This window comes from Penaeus chinensis, chromosome 6, assembly GCF_019202785.1.
Source record: "Penaeus chinensis breed Huanghai No. 1 chromosome 6, ASM1920278v2, whole genome shotgun sequence".
In the NCBI taxonomy this organism is placed as follows: domain Eukaryota; kingdom Metazoa; phylum Arthropoda; class Malacostraca; order Decapoda; family Penaeidae; genus Penaeus; species Penaeus chinensis.
Window position 1 is genome coordinate 6,506,228 of NC_061824.1, and position 16,440 is coordinate 6,522,667.

Genomic DNA, 16,440 nt, shown 5'->3' on the forward strand with positions numbered 1-16,440 from the left:
TACTATTTATATCATGAGTCTATTTCACTCTTTCTTCTCTTTGTCTCTGTCTCTGTATGTCTGTCTGCCTGTCTGTCTCTCTGTCTCTCTGTCTCTCTGTCTCTCTGTCTCTCTGTCTTTCTGTCTTTTTGTCTTTTTGTCTTTCTGTCTCTCTGTCTCTCTGTCTCTCTGTCTCTATGTCTATCTGTCTCTCTGTCTCTCTGTCTCTCTGTCTCGCTCTCTCGCTCTCTCGCTCTCTCGCTCTCTCGCTCTCTCGCTCTCGCTCTCTCTCTCTCTCTCTCTCTCTCTCTCTCTCTCTCTCTCTCTCTCTCTCTCCCCCTCCCTCCCTCCCTCCCTCCCTCCCCCTCCCCCTCCCCCTCCCCCTCCCCCTCCCCCTCCCTCTCCCTCTCCCTCTCCCTCTCCCTCTCCCTCTCCCTCTCCCTCTCCCTCTCCCTCCCTCCCTCCCTCCCTCCCTCTCCCTCTCCCTCTCACTCTCCCTCTCCCTCTCCCTCTCCCTCCCCCCCCCCCCCCGTCTCACACACACAGACACACCTCTATAGTGCTAAACACGCATTATGTCTTTCAAATCGCTACACGGATTTTATCAAATCTAACAAATCCGTGACACGTCCATTGACTTCGACTATAAGTAAATACAATACATGCTTTTGGGACGTTTCTTTGATGACTCTTTACACACGACTGAGAAGTAATGTGTCTATTCCCCTTTGCAATGCCGACAGAGATACATCCTCCCAGTTTGCTTGCCGTGGGGTCTCGAAAGCAGCGTGGATTTGACTGGACGCAACGTGACGGCTACAGGTTGGGGGGCAACTGCTCATGGTGGGTTCTCCGCTCATTCGAATTTATGAATTTAAGGTTTTCGATTAATCCTTCATATCGGTTTGTTACTGGAAGAGTTCGTTGCCTGTCTGAAAAAAAGAGAAAGCAAGGAGTAGGTTGTGTACTTGGATTGAAACACTGTTACGCCAGATTTTGAACCTATAGTCAAGGTTAATTTGTATTGTTTTAGTTCATGTCATTATTCTCATTATTATCATCGTCATTATCATTATTCTCATTATTCTCATTATTACCATCACCATCATTTTTATAATCATTTTCATTAATATCCTTATTTACATTTTACCGCTTTCCTGAAGATTAATTGCAATCTCATCTCCCGTTGCAGGTGGCGTGGGAAGCACAGTTCTTCGTGAGGTGCAGGTGACAGTCTTCCCTTCGTCCACGTGTGCCAGTCGCTACAAGGACCTGGTCAATTATGATAGGATTTGGCCGCAGGGGATCGGTGAAGAAACCCTGTGTGCGGGGGAAGTTGACGGCGGGAAGGACGCCTGTCAAGTAAGTTCACTGTTTCTTCAGGTATAAGGGAGGTTCAGTGATGTGTCATAGGGAAGGAGATAAGTAAATAAATAGATAGACGTACATGCTTCATAGACTCGAGGTACTTGATACTTTAATGGACTCCAGCGTGAAAAACTACATTCTGTCTCATTTATCTTCTCTCGGTCCTCCTTTGCAGGGTGATTCTGGCGGCCCGGCTGTCTACGCGAATGACAACATCTACACTATCGCCGGCGTTATCTCCAATGGCTACGGCTGCGGGAACGGGGATTTCCCCGGCATCTACGCAAGCACTCACCATGCAGAGTACCTCGCGTGGATCAAGAAAATTGCTTTCTGAGATGAGGCGATCCCATTATGATGCGTGGGTGTCTGTTTACACATAAATACACACACGTACACACAAACACACACACCTCTAGATCCATATATGTAGCTCTACGTATCTATCTGTCTATCTATCTACCTAACCTTATATTATGTATGTATTTAACATTTATTTTAATGTATTACATATAAGAAACCAAAAACCCGAAGATGATGAAACAAATATCAATATACCTGAAGTATTATCTATGAATAGGTTATGCCATTTACAGTTTCATTCAGTTATTCCTTTGTATTTCTCTGTGTATAGAGGAAGAAATAAGATTGGAAATAAAGATATTCTTAATTTTAGGATAACATTTTCATTTTCTTTTTTAACTACCTTACTAAAAAAGAATGGGAGAATCAACCTGCACAATCATGTCATTATTGTCATATGCAGTGTATTAATAACTTGATCACAATGAGTTACGGAGTTCATTAAAAATATGGTTGTCAGATAATGTATTAAAAAAAAATAATAATAATAACATCTGTATAAACACATACAATACAAACATAATATAAAGGATTACAATAGTTACGTATGACGATGAGATTTGAGATTTAAAGATATACTTTCTCGATTCAATGTATTTGCGGATGCAAATCTCTTGATTAGTTTGAAGTAAATGTACTTGAATTTAAAGGTTTACTGCTTTTGTCATTACAATAGTTATCACAATACTAAGTGATCTAAATGCTTGCTGTTTTCAAAGATGTCTGACCAAAGGCACCAATTTTGCAGAGAAGGTAGATTTATTATTTTTAACGCAAAAATGCAAAATCTAGCATTCTCCACCCTGTATACCCAAAGGGTTGGTGCAATGCCATGCATATAGTGTGAATAACCACACCGTTTGCTCAAATAATTCAGAGAGGCAAAATTCACACAAAAGGCATTCGTCCCTCTTTCTATGGCAAAAAAAAAAAAAAAAAAAAAAAAAACTGAAAGATAATATAGAACACAACAACGCTTATTTTGCAGCAAAATAAAGAAAGAATCTGAGGTCTGAGGTCTATTTAACAGATAAATCTGCTTGCGATATTATGCGTTATTATTTAACCCTTAGATGATTTCTTAGCGACGATCTTCAACTGCATTCAGGCAGCGTGTGAAGATCATGCGTGGGGTTAGGCAGTCCCATTTAACTTTATAAAATGCCCTTTTATGATCGTTATTAATCAAGCTGCGACTGGCGAGTGTGGTCGGCGCCATAAAACCGAACGAGCCCTTGGGTAATTTAGGGTTTAGGGACGGCAGCCAACAGCGGAGCCATTGATACCAAGTCAGTGGGGAAAGTGGATGAGCTACGACCCCGAAGGCAAACGGTAGTTATATTTCTAGCGGAAGAGCTTTAAGCTACCCTTAGCTTTCCTTCCCATCCTTAAACTAAACAAAGCGCTGGATCAAACCTTGATGTGCACAAGGTATAAACACCTGGATCCAGAATATCACCCATTCATTTAAACCATTCCTCTATCAGCGCCAAACATGACTCGAAATATATGTTCAGTAACCACGCCACCATTGCACTCCGGTCAAAGTTATCGTCTGGGCATAGATAAATAAGATTCGATGGAACAAATTATGATAATGATAATAATGATGATAGTTATTATCGGTTTTATTATAATCATTATTATTACTATCATCACTATTATCATTATTGCCATTATTATTATTATTACATTGATTATTATCCTTATAATCATTATTGTTGTTATCATTATAATTATCATTATTATTATCGGTTTCGAATTTTTAAATCAATTTCCACCGAGTGGCCACAGAGTGTGTGCAAAACCTCGCTATCATCATTCATGTACGAGTAGATAGGTAATGTCTATGGAAGCTAGTTAGATCCTAGTTGCACACTCCTTTTAGTGGGTCGTGTGGCATGGTTGGCTTAGCACTGGTCTTCCGTTCATTCCTGGAGTGGCTTAGGTGCGAGTCCTAGTCGGGGAGGGTTGCTATTTATATTATCATTGTTGTTGTTATCATTATTATCATTATCATTTCTATTATTATTATAATTATAATTATTATCACAAGGACACATGAAAACGAATAGGAACGTGTAACAGAAAGCATAGGCGTTCTGTATAGAAAGAATGTGTGATTCAACCGGAAGATTAGAGAAATACCATTACCTCATGTTTGACTTGCACCTCTATTTTGCCCATTCTCTATTATGAAATCATATTTCGCTTTTACACGAGACCCAGTCTGATTTTCATTAGAATACCAAAATAATTGAGAAATTCTAAAAAAACAATAAACAAAAAAAACGATAACGATAATTACAGTGCTTTCCTTGGCCAGAAATTCCTTAATATGAGGAAAGTCCAAAGTGGAAATACTGTGGGATGATCATTAAAATTTGCATCACAGTGAACGATATGAGACCGGAAACTAGTTCCATGAATTGATTGTTGCACGTGAATGTCATAATGTTTAAATAATTCTAATGTAACATGTGACTTCAATCGCAGTTTGCTGGTCAAGAACACTGAAATGAAGATGGATTGTGAATCACTTGCAGACAAATATTGAATCGTAACAAGAAATTAAACTATTCGCAATATTTACATGAACAGAAATGCAGTCAGTATTTAAAAAAAAAAAAAAAAAAAAAAAAAAAAAAAAAAAAAAAAAAAAAAAAAAAACAAGACGACGTTAATAAACATTATATCAAGTGTTTTCAAACATCAAATATTACTGTAATCATTATGAATTCATGCGCATAGTCTTGCACGTAATCCTGCAGTGATTATGAATTACGTAAGGTCAGGATAATGACACATCGTTGATAAAATTACGAAGAAGACATCCTCCCAGATCCAGGTGAGGTAGAAAATGTTTCCTAGAGGGTTTACCACAAACTCTTCTATTTTTGTGTCTGACATCATTTTATTTCTTTCCTTTTAATCTTTTTCAATTTGGGATTATTTCACTTACTGTATTTGTTTGCCTCCCTTTGCCCTTGTCTCTGTCTGTTTCTCGCTCCGCCCTTTCTCTCTCTCTCTCTCTCTCTCTCTCTCTCTCTCTCTCTCTCTCTCTCTCTCTCTCTCTCTCTCTCTCTCTCTCTCTTTCTTTCTCTCTCTTTCCTCCTGTCTGTCAATCTGTTTCTCTTCTTCCCCCTAACATTTACCCTTCTGAGAGTCCATTTACATCTTTGTTTGTCTGTATCTCATTCTTTTATTTTCCCTTTCTGTCTGTGTGCATGTTTGTCGTTCTGTTTCTCTCCCCTTGCCTCTATCTATTCTCACCCTCTCTCTCTAAGACACAGTCTCTATTCTGTCTCCCTCCGTATTCCTTTGAATTTGTCTGATCTGTCTATCTAGCTGTAGCTATATCTGTATGTTTATATGCCTGTTCGTTTGTCTGGTATCCTGTGCGTCTCCCCCCCTAACCTCTCCCCTTCTCCTTTTCTCTGTTTTCATCCCTGCCTATCTGTTTGTATCTTCTTTATCTTTCGCTTCTCTCTATCTGTATGCACACACACACAGACACACACACACACACCTACATACACACCTTCATACACCACACACATACACGGGCGCATTTTTTTGTGTGTATAGACTGCGATGCTCAGAAATGAGTTGTAGGCTTATTCCGGGAAGGCATAAGCGGCTGGTGTTCAGGGCCGACTAGCTGCAACTCCGTATTGAAAATGCCAACGAGGTACAAAGAAAAGCAATGAAATAAAAGAAAATGAATAAAAATATATTTTGCATTTAATGTATGAAAATAAAGCCTCATAAAGGTTGAACGTCACATGGAGAAACGCACCGGTTCCTGCAGCATATATAAGGAGTGACAGGAAGGTCAGAGGGAGTGTTCGATACGTCATCATGCAGCCAACACAGGTGCTCGCATGTCTCCTGGTCCTCGTGGGGACAAGTGTGAGCTACACCTCAGCGCAAGGTCAGTCAAGGGCGAAGTGAAGCACCTTATAAAGTCATTTAAGAAAATCCAGAAAAAATATTTTTTTAGATTTTCGAAATGATTATTCACACTAAAGCAACGAAGATAACAGAAAAACAGGCGAATATTCCTGTATTCCTGTTCTTCCCCTTGTTTTATTGGCAGTTTGCCCTTTATAAGACTATTAGTAAGGATAAGTCCGATATGCGAAGCTGAGCTTCGCTCGGGCTATGCCAATGAGGGGAGCCCGGCCTGTGTCAGCTGGTGCTGACTCGGCTTAGTCCTTACCCGCCGTGACACCCAGCCACAGCAGTAACTATTTGTAGAAATGAAGTGAAAAGCTCTGAAGTCATGAAAAAATATGAAAAACACACGCACACGCATGTGCATATACACACATATATTTATAATTGCTCTTAGAAAGGGTAATGGCAAAAGCTATGAAAAATATAAGAAACTGTAAAAAAAACTACATTGAAAAAAAAAAAAAATGTATTCAAAAGCAAGGAGCTAAACTAACGGAATAAAACTTGATAATGTTCGACACTTGGCCATGGCTCGATTAACAGCATAGCCACAACTTGCGCAGGGGCGAATGGTGCGTGCAGACTCACGAACGGCGGTGGCGGCGAGTGTCGAGACCTGAGATCATGCCCAGCTGTGTTGCGGACCGTGAACAGAGAGCGGCCGGTGATTTGCAGTTTCCAGGGTCGTGTGACGATCGTTTGCTGCCCGACAGGTGAGTTGATTTCGTCGAATTCATTAGTAATTAGCGTTTTTGTTTTCATATTTCATAGTCATATTTTTTTTTCTCACGTAGATACTAGATATATAACAAACTTGAACTTAAAGCATATTCCAGCAAGAACTCCACTGTGTATTTTGTAAATGGCAGTAAAATGTATCTAGATGTGGAAGACTTTTCTTACAATGCATCCGTCATTTTAAAACAAACTTGATTCCTTCTTAATATACATTCTCATTTACGCTTCAAGCCTAATCACTGATTCATAGCAGACGATATCGTTATCAATGTTATCGTCAAAATTATCCTTATTGCCACCACCATTGTCACTATAAGTATTATTTAACATTATATTATTTATCCCTATGGTAATTATTACGTTGTTTTCTACTGTCATTATCGTTTTTGTCAACAATATTGCAGTGGTTAACACCATGATCATTATCATTGTTATTTGTCATCCTTACTATTATAGATATGATTAACGTAATGAATCATAACCTTGTTATTACCATCGCCATCACTGTGATAATCATCATTTCCTCACATGTAATGTGAGAAAATAATGTAAACCAAGGTTTTGTTTCCTCTCATGTTTCCTCACACAGGTGGAGGACCAGGACCTGTGCAGGGCATATCCCCACCAGCAGTTAACTTCGGTAAGAGATCTAAAATGGAGCAATGTGAGGGGGAGATATTGGCACATTTTACACTTTTCTATCGCGTGGTTGTTGTGTGTGTAGGATTGCGTGAGATTACAGCAGGATTGAATCGTTTTTCAGAGTGCGGGATCCAGACAAGGAGGACGGTGCTTCGGTCTCGGCGCCAGCTACGTGCCAGCGAACGACTTTCCGAAGAAGAAATTGTCGCTGGTGCGCTTGTTGTTGGAGGGCGTGACGCTGAAGTCGGTGCTTGGCCTTGGATGGTGAGGGAAGATGGAATTTACAATAGAAAAAAACAAACATGTCCTTTTTGTTATAATGCATCTTGAGAAAGAAAGAAAGAAAAAAAAACCAAGATATACATTTTTCGTTTATAGTTATGGTGAGGTTATGATTTCGTTTAGCGGTTGTATTTTGTTTAATAAGTATACATTCCGCAGGCTCTTCTGGGAGAGAGGGACGCGGCGGGATCTATTGACTGGTTCTGCGCGGGAATGCTCATCAACGAACAATGGATCCTGACGGCCGCCCACTGCTTCGCACGGTGAGACAAGTTCATGATTACAGGCTGTGTGCATTTGTAGGTTTACTGCCACTGCATTGACACCGCTTTTGCCATTGATAATTCAATTTTTTATCAAAAAAAAAAAAAAAAAAAAAAAAAACAACAACCATGAATCAGTTGAAAGTAATGAAGTAATTTACAGTTCTGTTTCTTAACATGAAAATTTGAGGCGCGCTAATGTAGTACGCCTTGGAGAACACGACTATTCCAACCCGAACGACGGCGCCAACCCCGAGGACTTTGGTCTTGCTACAACCATCGCCTACCCACAATACAGCAAGCCTCAACTTTATCATGACATCGGTCTTATCAGACTTAACAAGAGAGTGACGATACAGGTAGAATGATGTAACGTATGTTTTAGGGTTTATCCAAGTATTAGTGGGCCAACTTTTCATAAGAATCACAACTTGAGTTGAGCTCTTCATTACAACCACAACTTCATAACGATCAAAGCTTTACACAATAATGAAAAAGCATTTCATAACAATCGCTTTTCCGAAAATCACCAGTTCTCATTACAATCATAATTTTGAATAACACTTTGACAGCCTTACATCCGGCCTGTGTGTCTTCCATGGGGCGCAGGGAGCAACGTGGACCTTGTTGGGAAAACGGTAACCGTGACTGGATGGGGACTCACGCAACCAGGTTGAGCATTTCGTGATGGTTCGATTCACTAAGTAGTAAATCAAGTTGATTAGAGAAATTTGCTGAGCAATTTAGATGACTTAGTGTCCATCCATTTTTACGTTAAATGACAAAGCTTCATCTAGTTGAATTTCATTGCGCGATATTCCTCTACAAATTTTGATTTATAATTGAAATGTACATCTGTGTTTAGCGCTTCATTGAGTTAAATATGACTGCAGGAAATTCCCCAACGAATTTATATTTAAATTTGAAATGTACATCTATGTTTACGTGAAATTATAAAGTTAGATTAAGTTAAGTTGAGTACACAGAGTTGCTTAGCGAATTTATAATAAATTTCGAATGCGCATCCATCATGACGTTAAGTAATAAGGCTTGTTTGTTGATTGACGATAACATTACTGACAGGTGGAAGAGTTAGCCCCGTGTTGCAAGAGGTAGACGTGACAGTGTTCCCGAGCGCGCAGTGTGACCAGGACTATACGAAACATACTTTCTACAATCTCCTGTGGCCCCAGGGGATAGGAGCAGGATTCGTGTGCGCAGGAGTCCGCGGCGGAGGCAAAGATGCATGCAAGGTAGGGTGTATTATTTAACCAGTGTCACGACTATAATTTGGATAAATACTAAACAAGATTTTTTCATAGATGGTATACATATATACATACATATATATTTATCTATTTTTATATATAATATAAATAGAAAGAGAGAGAGAGAGAGTTGTGTGTGTATGTACACTTGAGCAAACATACATTAGCTACTGTGGTACACATACAAAGAGCTAGCGAATCCATGATGAAAATTCCGTGGCCACGCCTGCATCTCTCCCCCAGGGTGACTCCGGCGGCCCCGCGGTGTACTCCGTCGGCCGAGGGCGGTTCACGCTGGCGGGGATCATCTCGTCGGGCGAAGGCTGCGGCAATGAGGAATACCCGGGACTCTACACCAACGTGAGGCAGTCGCAGTATCTCGCGTGGATTAAGCAAGTGGCGTTCTGATCTCGCAGTCCATGGCTTTTAAAGTGAAAAAGACTTGCACGACAATATGTTTTAGTTTTTTATTTGTTTGAATGCAGGACTTAGAAAAAAATGATTAAAGCTATGTTTTAGCACACTTATTACTTATTTTATTCTCAACTAACTAGATGTTAATGAAATGTAATACTGGTTATAATAAAAAGTATTACATTAGGTTAGTTAGAGTAGGTGGACATGTTCCGTTTGTACAATGGTAACGTACTTGTGCGATAACTTAATGCCGCTCTCACACCAGGGTGGCACGTCGAAGGTGAAAATAAGCATACGAAAATATATGAGACAGAAATGGCGTAGCACGTCGCATGCGTCATGTGCGACCTGCTTGCGACGACGAGATCCGGTTAATATAGAAATGTTGATAACAAATAATATATGAAAAAGGAAAATTTTGGACGTATGGCATACGTACAGTAGTTTTAAAGTGTCTTGAGTGATTTGCGCCAATGAGCGAGGCTTCTGATGAGGGCACGAGGAAACATTGCGATGTGTGCCTGATTTGGTGCTCAACAATGTCTCTTTCAGACAGTGAACCAATCAACATAATTTGTACAAGCCGTGGAGAAATACAAATGTTTATATGATACATCACCTTGGTACAATAACAATATCCTCCATGGTAGAATTATCAAAATATATAGTTTCTAAAAAAAAAAAAAAAATCCTACAAGTATTTTCAGGGCATTGATGCAAATTTGCCAAACATCTGCCCAAATTCCTCCATTTTATTCCTCCAAGTGACAGACAAATAATTGTGGCAAGATTATTATGGATTTAGGGCAACAATAACATCTCTGTAAACCTTAGTTTGAAATCACCGTGCCACTTGTCACTTGCCACCTGCCACTTGCAACGTGTGACGTTCCACCTTGTTGTGAAACTGGCTTAAAGGCCGCTCCTCGGTAAACAATCTGGCGAGTTAAACTAAGGGATACAAAACGCACGTGTTATAGACTGTAGTGAAAAAAGTAAGAGTCCACGTTATTATATAGCGCGCTGAACCACGGTTGATCAGAAAAGCATCCGATCAACAAGGGTATTATTTCCAAATAACCTTGCAATAATGAACTGAGAGAGGCCTAGGTCTTGCAGTGGAATGGATGGTTGCTAAAAAGAAAGAAGGTGAAGAACACACGCACCCATATATGTCTAAATATACATAATTATATATATTATACAAATATATGCACACACACATATATATGTATATATATGTAAATATATAATTATATACATATACATAATATGATATGTACACATACATATATATATAATTTGATATGTATACATATATAATAAAGTATACATATATCCACACATCTATGTACATATAAACACACACACACACACTCACACACTCACATAAATATGTTAATATATACACATCCTCACGTACATATATACACACACACATATATATAGATAGATATGGTCCAGACATCTTTATAATTTCAACCTATACACCTTTTAAATGTCGACTAAATATCGATCTCGACACACACACACACACACACACACACACACACACAGATAGAGTATCATGATCAGGTTTTTTTAATGGCCGCACACCACAAGAGACCTTCGATAAAATTAAAGCATATAACGTTGCTAGACATTGGCATCGCCAGGTTTGGTGTGGTCGGAGATGTGTGGAGATTGCTCCTATCCCAGGGCAACCTCAATCATCCATCAAAGGGAGACTGGCATTTGTGGAATATCGCCCAGGATGTCAAGATTAGTGTTGGGTCTGTGGGCAAAATCAGTCATGACCATCTGCATATGCAAAAGTTGTCTGCTCGATAGGTTCCCAGGCTACTCTCACCTTTCCAGAAGCAGGAACTTGTCTGTTGTTCCAGGGCTCTTTTAGCCATGTGCCAAGAAAACCAAGAGGACTGATTGAGCAGGATAAAACTTTGGCCCATCACTATGATCCAGAAACTAAGGCCAAATCTAAACAATGGAAGCACCTTGACTCACCACCCCCCAAAAAGGCACGTGTCACAAGGTTATGTATGCTCAGTCTTTTGGGATCACCATGGAATAGTGATGATGGATTTCCTGGCAAAAGGTACTACAATTACAAGAGCTTACTATGCTTCACTGCTACAGAAATTGTGGGAGGCTATCAAAATCAAGAGGCGTGGAATGTTGACCAAAGGTGACTGCCTCCTACAAGACAACGCCTCAGTTCACAACTACCACATTGCCCAGATGGAAGTGCAGTACTGCAATGACATTCTTCCTCATCACTCTTATTCTCCTGATGTTGCACCATCTGGCTTTCACCTCTTTCCGTTCATGAAGTCATGAACATTTCCAAGATGATGAGGTACTGTTTTCTGAAGTCACTTCATGGCTTTAAACGCATCCTGCGGACAGTCAATCTTGGCGAGACCTATGTAGAAAAGGACTAGTAGCTGTATGGAGTTTCATTTCTGTATGTCCATGGGAAGTGGGTCAGGAGAAATCTTCAATGAGTGTCCCCCATGCATATATATATATATATATTTTTTTTTTTACCAATAGTCATTCATTCCACTGCATGAGATAGGCCTTTCTCAATTCAGGATTTAGAGGTTATTTGGCAGAACCGCCCTTGCCTGATTGGATACCCTTCCTAATCAACCGCGGTTCGGCGAATTCATACACATGTATATTTATATAAATACATATATATAATTTGATATGTACATATATGTATATATATATGTATACATATATTTAAATATATACATATAAATATATACATACATGCATACATATACACATATATATATATACATATACACAATTGATATGCACACACACACACACACACACACATATATATATATATATATATATATATATATATATATATAAACATAAACACGCATATACATAATTTGACACACGCACACATACACATATATATGTATATATACACATATACATAATTTGATATGTACATATAGGTATATACACACACATATACATAATTTGATATGTACATATATGTATATATACACATATGTTTATATATATGTATATTTATACATATATTGAATATATATAATCAGTTATCTGCATGCTGAAAATGCCTTAATAACTCTCAGGAAAATAGACTAGTAACTAGGTATCATTGGCCAACCTGAGACTTTCATTCGTGATTCTCAGCCACAAGCTGGGGTATAGGATCTATCAGTGACTTTGGCTTTTGAAACTATGCTTATGTGGTGTCCCAAATGCATTGGTGACATTGGCCTTCATAGGACTGATAGACACAATTATTTTTAGTTAGGTTAATTTCTAAATCAACATTATTTTTGTTTCATATTTTCCTTTCTAGCTTCTTGGTCCTGTGTGTATGTGTGTGCGTGTGTGTATAAATGTATATATACATACACAAATGTTTACACACACATGCACATAAATATGTATATATATACATACATATATATACATATATATACATATACACACATATATATATGTATATATATACATACACACACACACACACACACACACACACACACACACACACACGAGGTGTGTACAAAAAGTATCCAACGTTAATTCTAATAGATTTCTGAAGCGGTCGTACCACTCCTTTACCTGAGTGGTTCATAATGCTTCATCCCCGAAGGCCCGTTGAATCTTGTTGATCATGTCCACATGGGAAACCCCAAGATTAACACAAATTGTATCTGACGGCACTCACTCGTCCTCAAGTCGGTTACCTTTTTTTAACAAACCTCGTATGTACACACACACACACACACACACACACACACACACACACACACACACACACACACACACACACACACACAAACACACACACACACACACACAACCACACACACACATACACATTTATATATATATATATATGTGCGTGTGTGTGTGAATGTTTGTGTCTATATATACATATATATATTCACAGTACCTCGCGTGGATCAAGAAAATTGCTTTCTGAGAAGCGATTCCATTATGATGTGTGGGTGACTGTTTACACATACACACACAAAAACACACATGCACCTCTAGATCCATTTATGTAGCTCTACCTATCTATCTGTCTATCTATCTACCTAACCTTATATTATGTATTTAAAAATATTATTTTAATCTATTATATATAATTAAGAAACCAAAAGTAAACTCGAATATGATGAAGCAACTAACAATACACCTGAAGTATAATCTATGAATATGTTATATCATTCACAGATTCATCCAGTTATTCCTTTGTATTTCTCTGTATATAGAGGAAGAAATAAAACTGGAAATAAAAATATTTTTAATTCTAAGGATAATCATTCTAATTTCTTTTTTTAGTACCTTACTGAAAAGAACTTGCCATTATTTGGCAATGCTGAATGCAATGTATTAATAACTAATTCAAAATGAGTTAAGGACTTCATTAAGTTGATGATAACATGGTTGTCAGATATCGCATTAAAAAAAAAAAAAAAAAAAAAATACATCTGTATAAACACTGTCTACAGTTAGGTATTCCGAAAAGAAATGTTGACCTCTTTGTGAACTCAACAAAATGGAATCCCTTGCGAGTATAATATAAACTTTATATATAAAGGATTATGATAGTTACGTATGGTGATGAGATTCCATAAATATGAGGTTTGAAATTTAAAGATATACTTTCTCGATTCCATGTATGTGTTATCTCTAGATTAGTTTGAAGTAATTGTACTTAAATTTAAAGATTAACTGTTTTCTTTGCCACTATAATAGTTATCACGCTAGTAAATGGTCTAAATGCTTGCTGTTTCAAAGGTGTCTGACAAAAGGCACCAGAGAAGGTAGATTTATTAATTTCAATGCAAATTTTGCATTCTCCGCCCTATATTCCCAAAGAGTTGGTGCAATGCCATGCAGATAGTGTGAATAACCACACCGTTTACTCAAATGATTCGGAGGCAAAATTCGCACAAAAGGCATTCGATCCTCTTTCTGTGACAAAAAGTAAACTGAAAGATAATATAGAACACAAAAAAGCTTCCTTTGCAGCAAAATAAGGGATATGAGGTCTGAGGTCTATGTAACAACTAAATATATTTGCGATATTTTGCATTATTCCACCCTTAGATCTTCAGTTAAATTCTATGAAAAATGAAGGGGGTTTAAAGGGAGTTAAAAAGGGCTAAGCCCCCTATATAACCTGGAAACGAGTGGATATATTGTGCCCTCCCGTGTATTACCGATATTTCTCGAAATTTCCCCCCAAATTCCCTGATATGTATTATGCCCTCCCCAGCTATCGGGGCCGATATCGTAGCTGTGCTTCGTTTGCGGAGGAAATGAGTGCTAGATTCATTCGAAACACAACGAAGACCATTGGGAAATTATTTGGTCCATCGGTGATAGGCTTTACTTCCAAATTTACCAAAAAAAAAAAAAAAAAAAAAAAAAAACGATAATTACAGTGCTTTCCTTGGCCAGGAATTCCTTAATATGAGGAAAGTCCATCAAAGTGCAAATAAGGTTTAAATAATTCTGATGTGACACGTGACTTCTATCGCAGTTTATTTTTCAGTTACACTGAAATGAATATGGATTGTAAGTCACTTGCAGACAAACATTGAACGTAAATCCTGCAGTGATTATGAATTACGTAAGCTCAGTATAATCACACATCGTTGATAAAATTACGAAGAAGACATCCTCCCAGATCCAGGTGAGGGAGAAAATGTTTCCTAGAGGGTTGTATCTATCGGTTTACCACAAACTCTTCTATTTTTGTGTCTGACATCATTTTATTTCTTTCCTTTTATTTTTTTTTCAGTTTTGGATTATTTCACTTACTGTATCTGTTTGCCTCCCTTTGCCCTTGTCTCTGTCAGTCTCTCACTCCCCCCTTTCTCTCTCTCTCTCTCTTTCCTCCTGTCTATCAATATGTTTCTCTTCTTCCCCCTAACACGCTGTCCATTTACCCGTCTGAGAGTCCATTTCCATCTTTGTTTGTCTGTCTCTCATTCTTGTCTTTTCCATTTCTGTTTGTGTGCATGTTTCTCTCTCCTTGCCTCTATCTATTATCACCCTCTCTCTCTATGAAACATTCTCTATTCTCTCTCTCACTCCGTATTCCTTTGAATTTGTCTGAACTGTGTGTCTATTTTCTCTGACAGTCTGTTTGTATTTCTCTGTATCTCTTGGATTATATCCTGGTCCTCGTGGGGACAAGTGTGAGCTACACCTCAGCGCAAGCTCAGTCAAGGGCGAAGTGAAGCTCCGGATAAAGTTATGTGAGAAAATCCAGAAAGAAATATTTTGGGATTTTTAAAATAATTATTCAAAATAAAGCAACGAAGAGAAGAATAGAAAAACAGGCGAATATTCCTGTTCTTCCCTTTGTTTTATTTGCAGTTTGTCCTTTACAAGATTATTTGTAGAAATGGTGAAATGAAAAGGTCAGAAAAGTCATGAAAAAATAAGAATAACACATGCGTACGCACATATATATGTGTGTGAACATACATGCATATATATATATATATATATATATATATATGTAAATATGTATATAGATATTTATAATAGCTATTAAAGAGGATAATGCCAAAAGATATGAGATATGTAAGATCCTATAAGAAACAAAAGCAGGATAAGACAACAACAAACAAACACAAAGAAACTATGTACTCAAAAGCAAGGAGCTAAACTAACGGAATAAAACTTGATAATGTTCGGCACTTGGCCATGGCTCGATTAACAGCATAGGCACAACTTGCGCAGGGGCGAATGGTGCGTGCAGACTCACGAACCGGGCACGGCAAAGGTCGCGGGCTCGCGCCACGCAGCCGGCCGGGGGCCGCCGGGGTAACCATTCCCCGTGCCGCCCCGCTTCTCGGTCGGTTTGTGGCCCTGCCCCTCACACAGGCGACCGCTCCCGTCTAGACGTCCGGAATGGTTTCCGAGTACCGCCCCCCCCCCTCACTGAGGTGAAACAACCTTTGGATGGTTGCTTCAGAGGGATGAAAGGAACCAGCTGGCAAAAGGACAAAACCCCCCTTCCCTCACTGAGGTGAAACAGCCTTTGGATGGCTGCTTCAGAGGGAAGGGGGAAACACTTTGAAAAGACACAGGTCCTTTCCTTCCTCACTGAGGTGAAACAACCTTTGGGTGGT

The 16,440-nt window shown here is 38.7% G+C and overlaps 2 protein-coding genes across 2 annotated transcripts in view; both read left to right on the forward strand.

The window, feature by feature from the left end:
* LOC125026617 (venom protease-like) overlaps positions 1 to 2,022 on the forward strand; it is a 5,867-nt gene extending 3,845 nt beyond the window's left edge. Inside the window, exons 7-9 of the mRNA XM_047615189.1 lie at positions 723 to 822; positions 1,172 to 1,341; positions 1,523 to 2,022. Coding sequence (XP_047471145.1) covers positions 723 to 822; positions 1,172 to 1,341; positions 1,523 to 1,684 — 432 coding nt within the window. The 3' untranslated portion in view covers positions 1,685 to 2,022. The remainder of the gene's footprint in view (positions 1 to 722; positions 823 to 1,171; positions 1,342 to 1,522) is intronic.
* Positions 2,023 to 5,538: 3,516 nt separating this feature from the next.
* On the forward strand, positions 5,539 to 9,390 carry LOC125026453 (venom protease-like). The gene is made up of 9 exons (XM_047614914.1): positions 5,539 to 5,644; positions 6,234 to 6,383; positions 6,998 to 7,048; positions 7,172 to 7,314; positions 7,492 to 7,595; positions 7,786 to 7,954; positions 8,168 to 8,267; positions 8,679 to 8,848; positions 9,107 to 9,390. The coding sequence occupies exons 1-9, from the start codon at positions 5,572 to 5,574 to the stop codon at positions 9,269 to 9,271; spliced, it is 1,125 nt and encodes a 374-aa protein (XP_047470870.1). The 5' UTR covers positions 5,539 to 5,571; the 3' UTR covers positions 9,272 to 9,390.
* The last annotated feature ends 7,050 nt before the right edge of the window (positions 9,391 to 16,440 follow it).

Excerpts from the sequence above, each read along its gene's own strand:
- LOC125026453 (XM_047614914.1), top strand. The coding sequence starts at position 5,572 with ATGCAGCCAACACAGGTGCTCGCATGTCTCCTGGTCCTCGTGGGGACA. Across the intron at positions 5,645-6,233 it reads GAGCTACACCTCAGCGCAAG|GGGCGAATGGTGCGTGCAGA; the intron begins GTCAGTCAAGGG and ends CAACTTGCGCAG. Across the intron at positions 7,049-7,171 it reads CCCACCAGCAGTTAACTTCG|AGTGCGGGATCCAGACAAGG; the intron begins GTAAGAGATCTA and ends ATCGTTTTTCAG.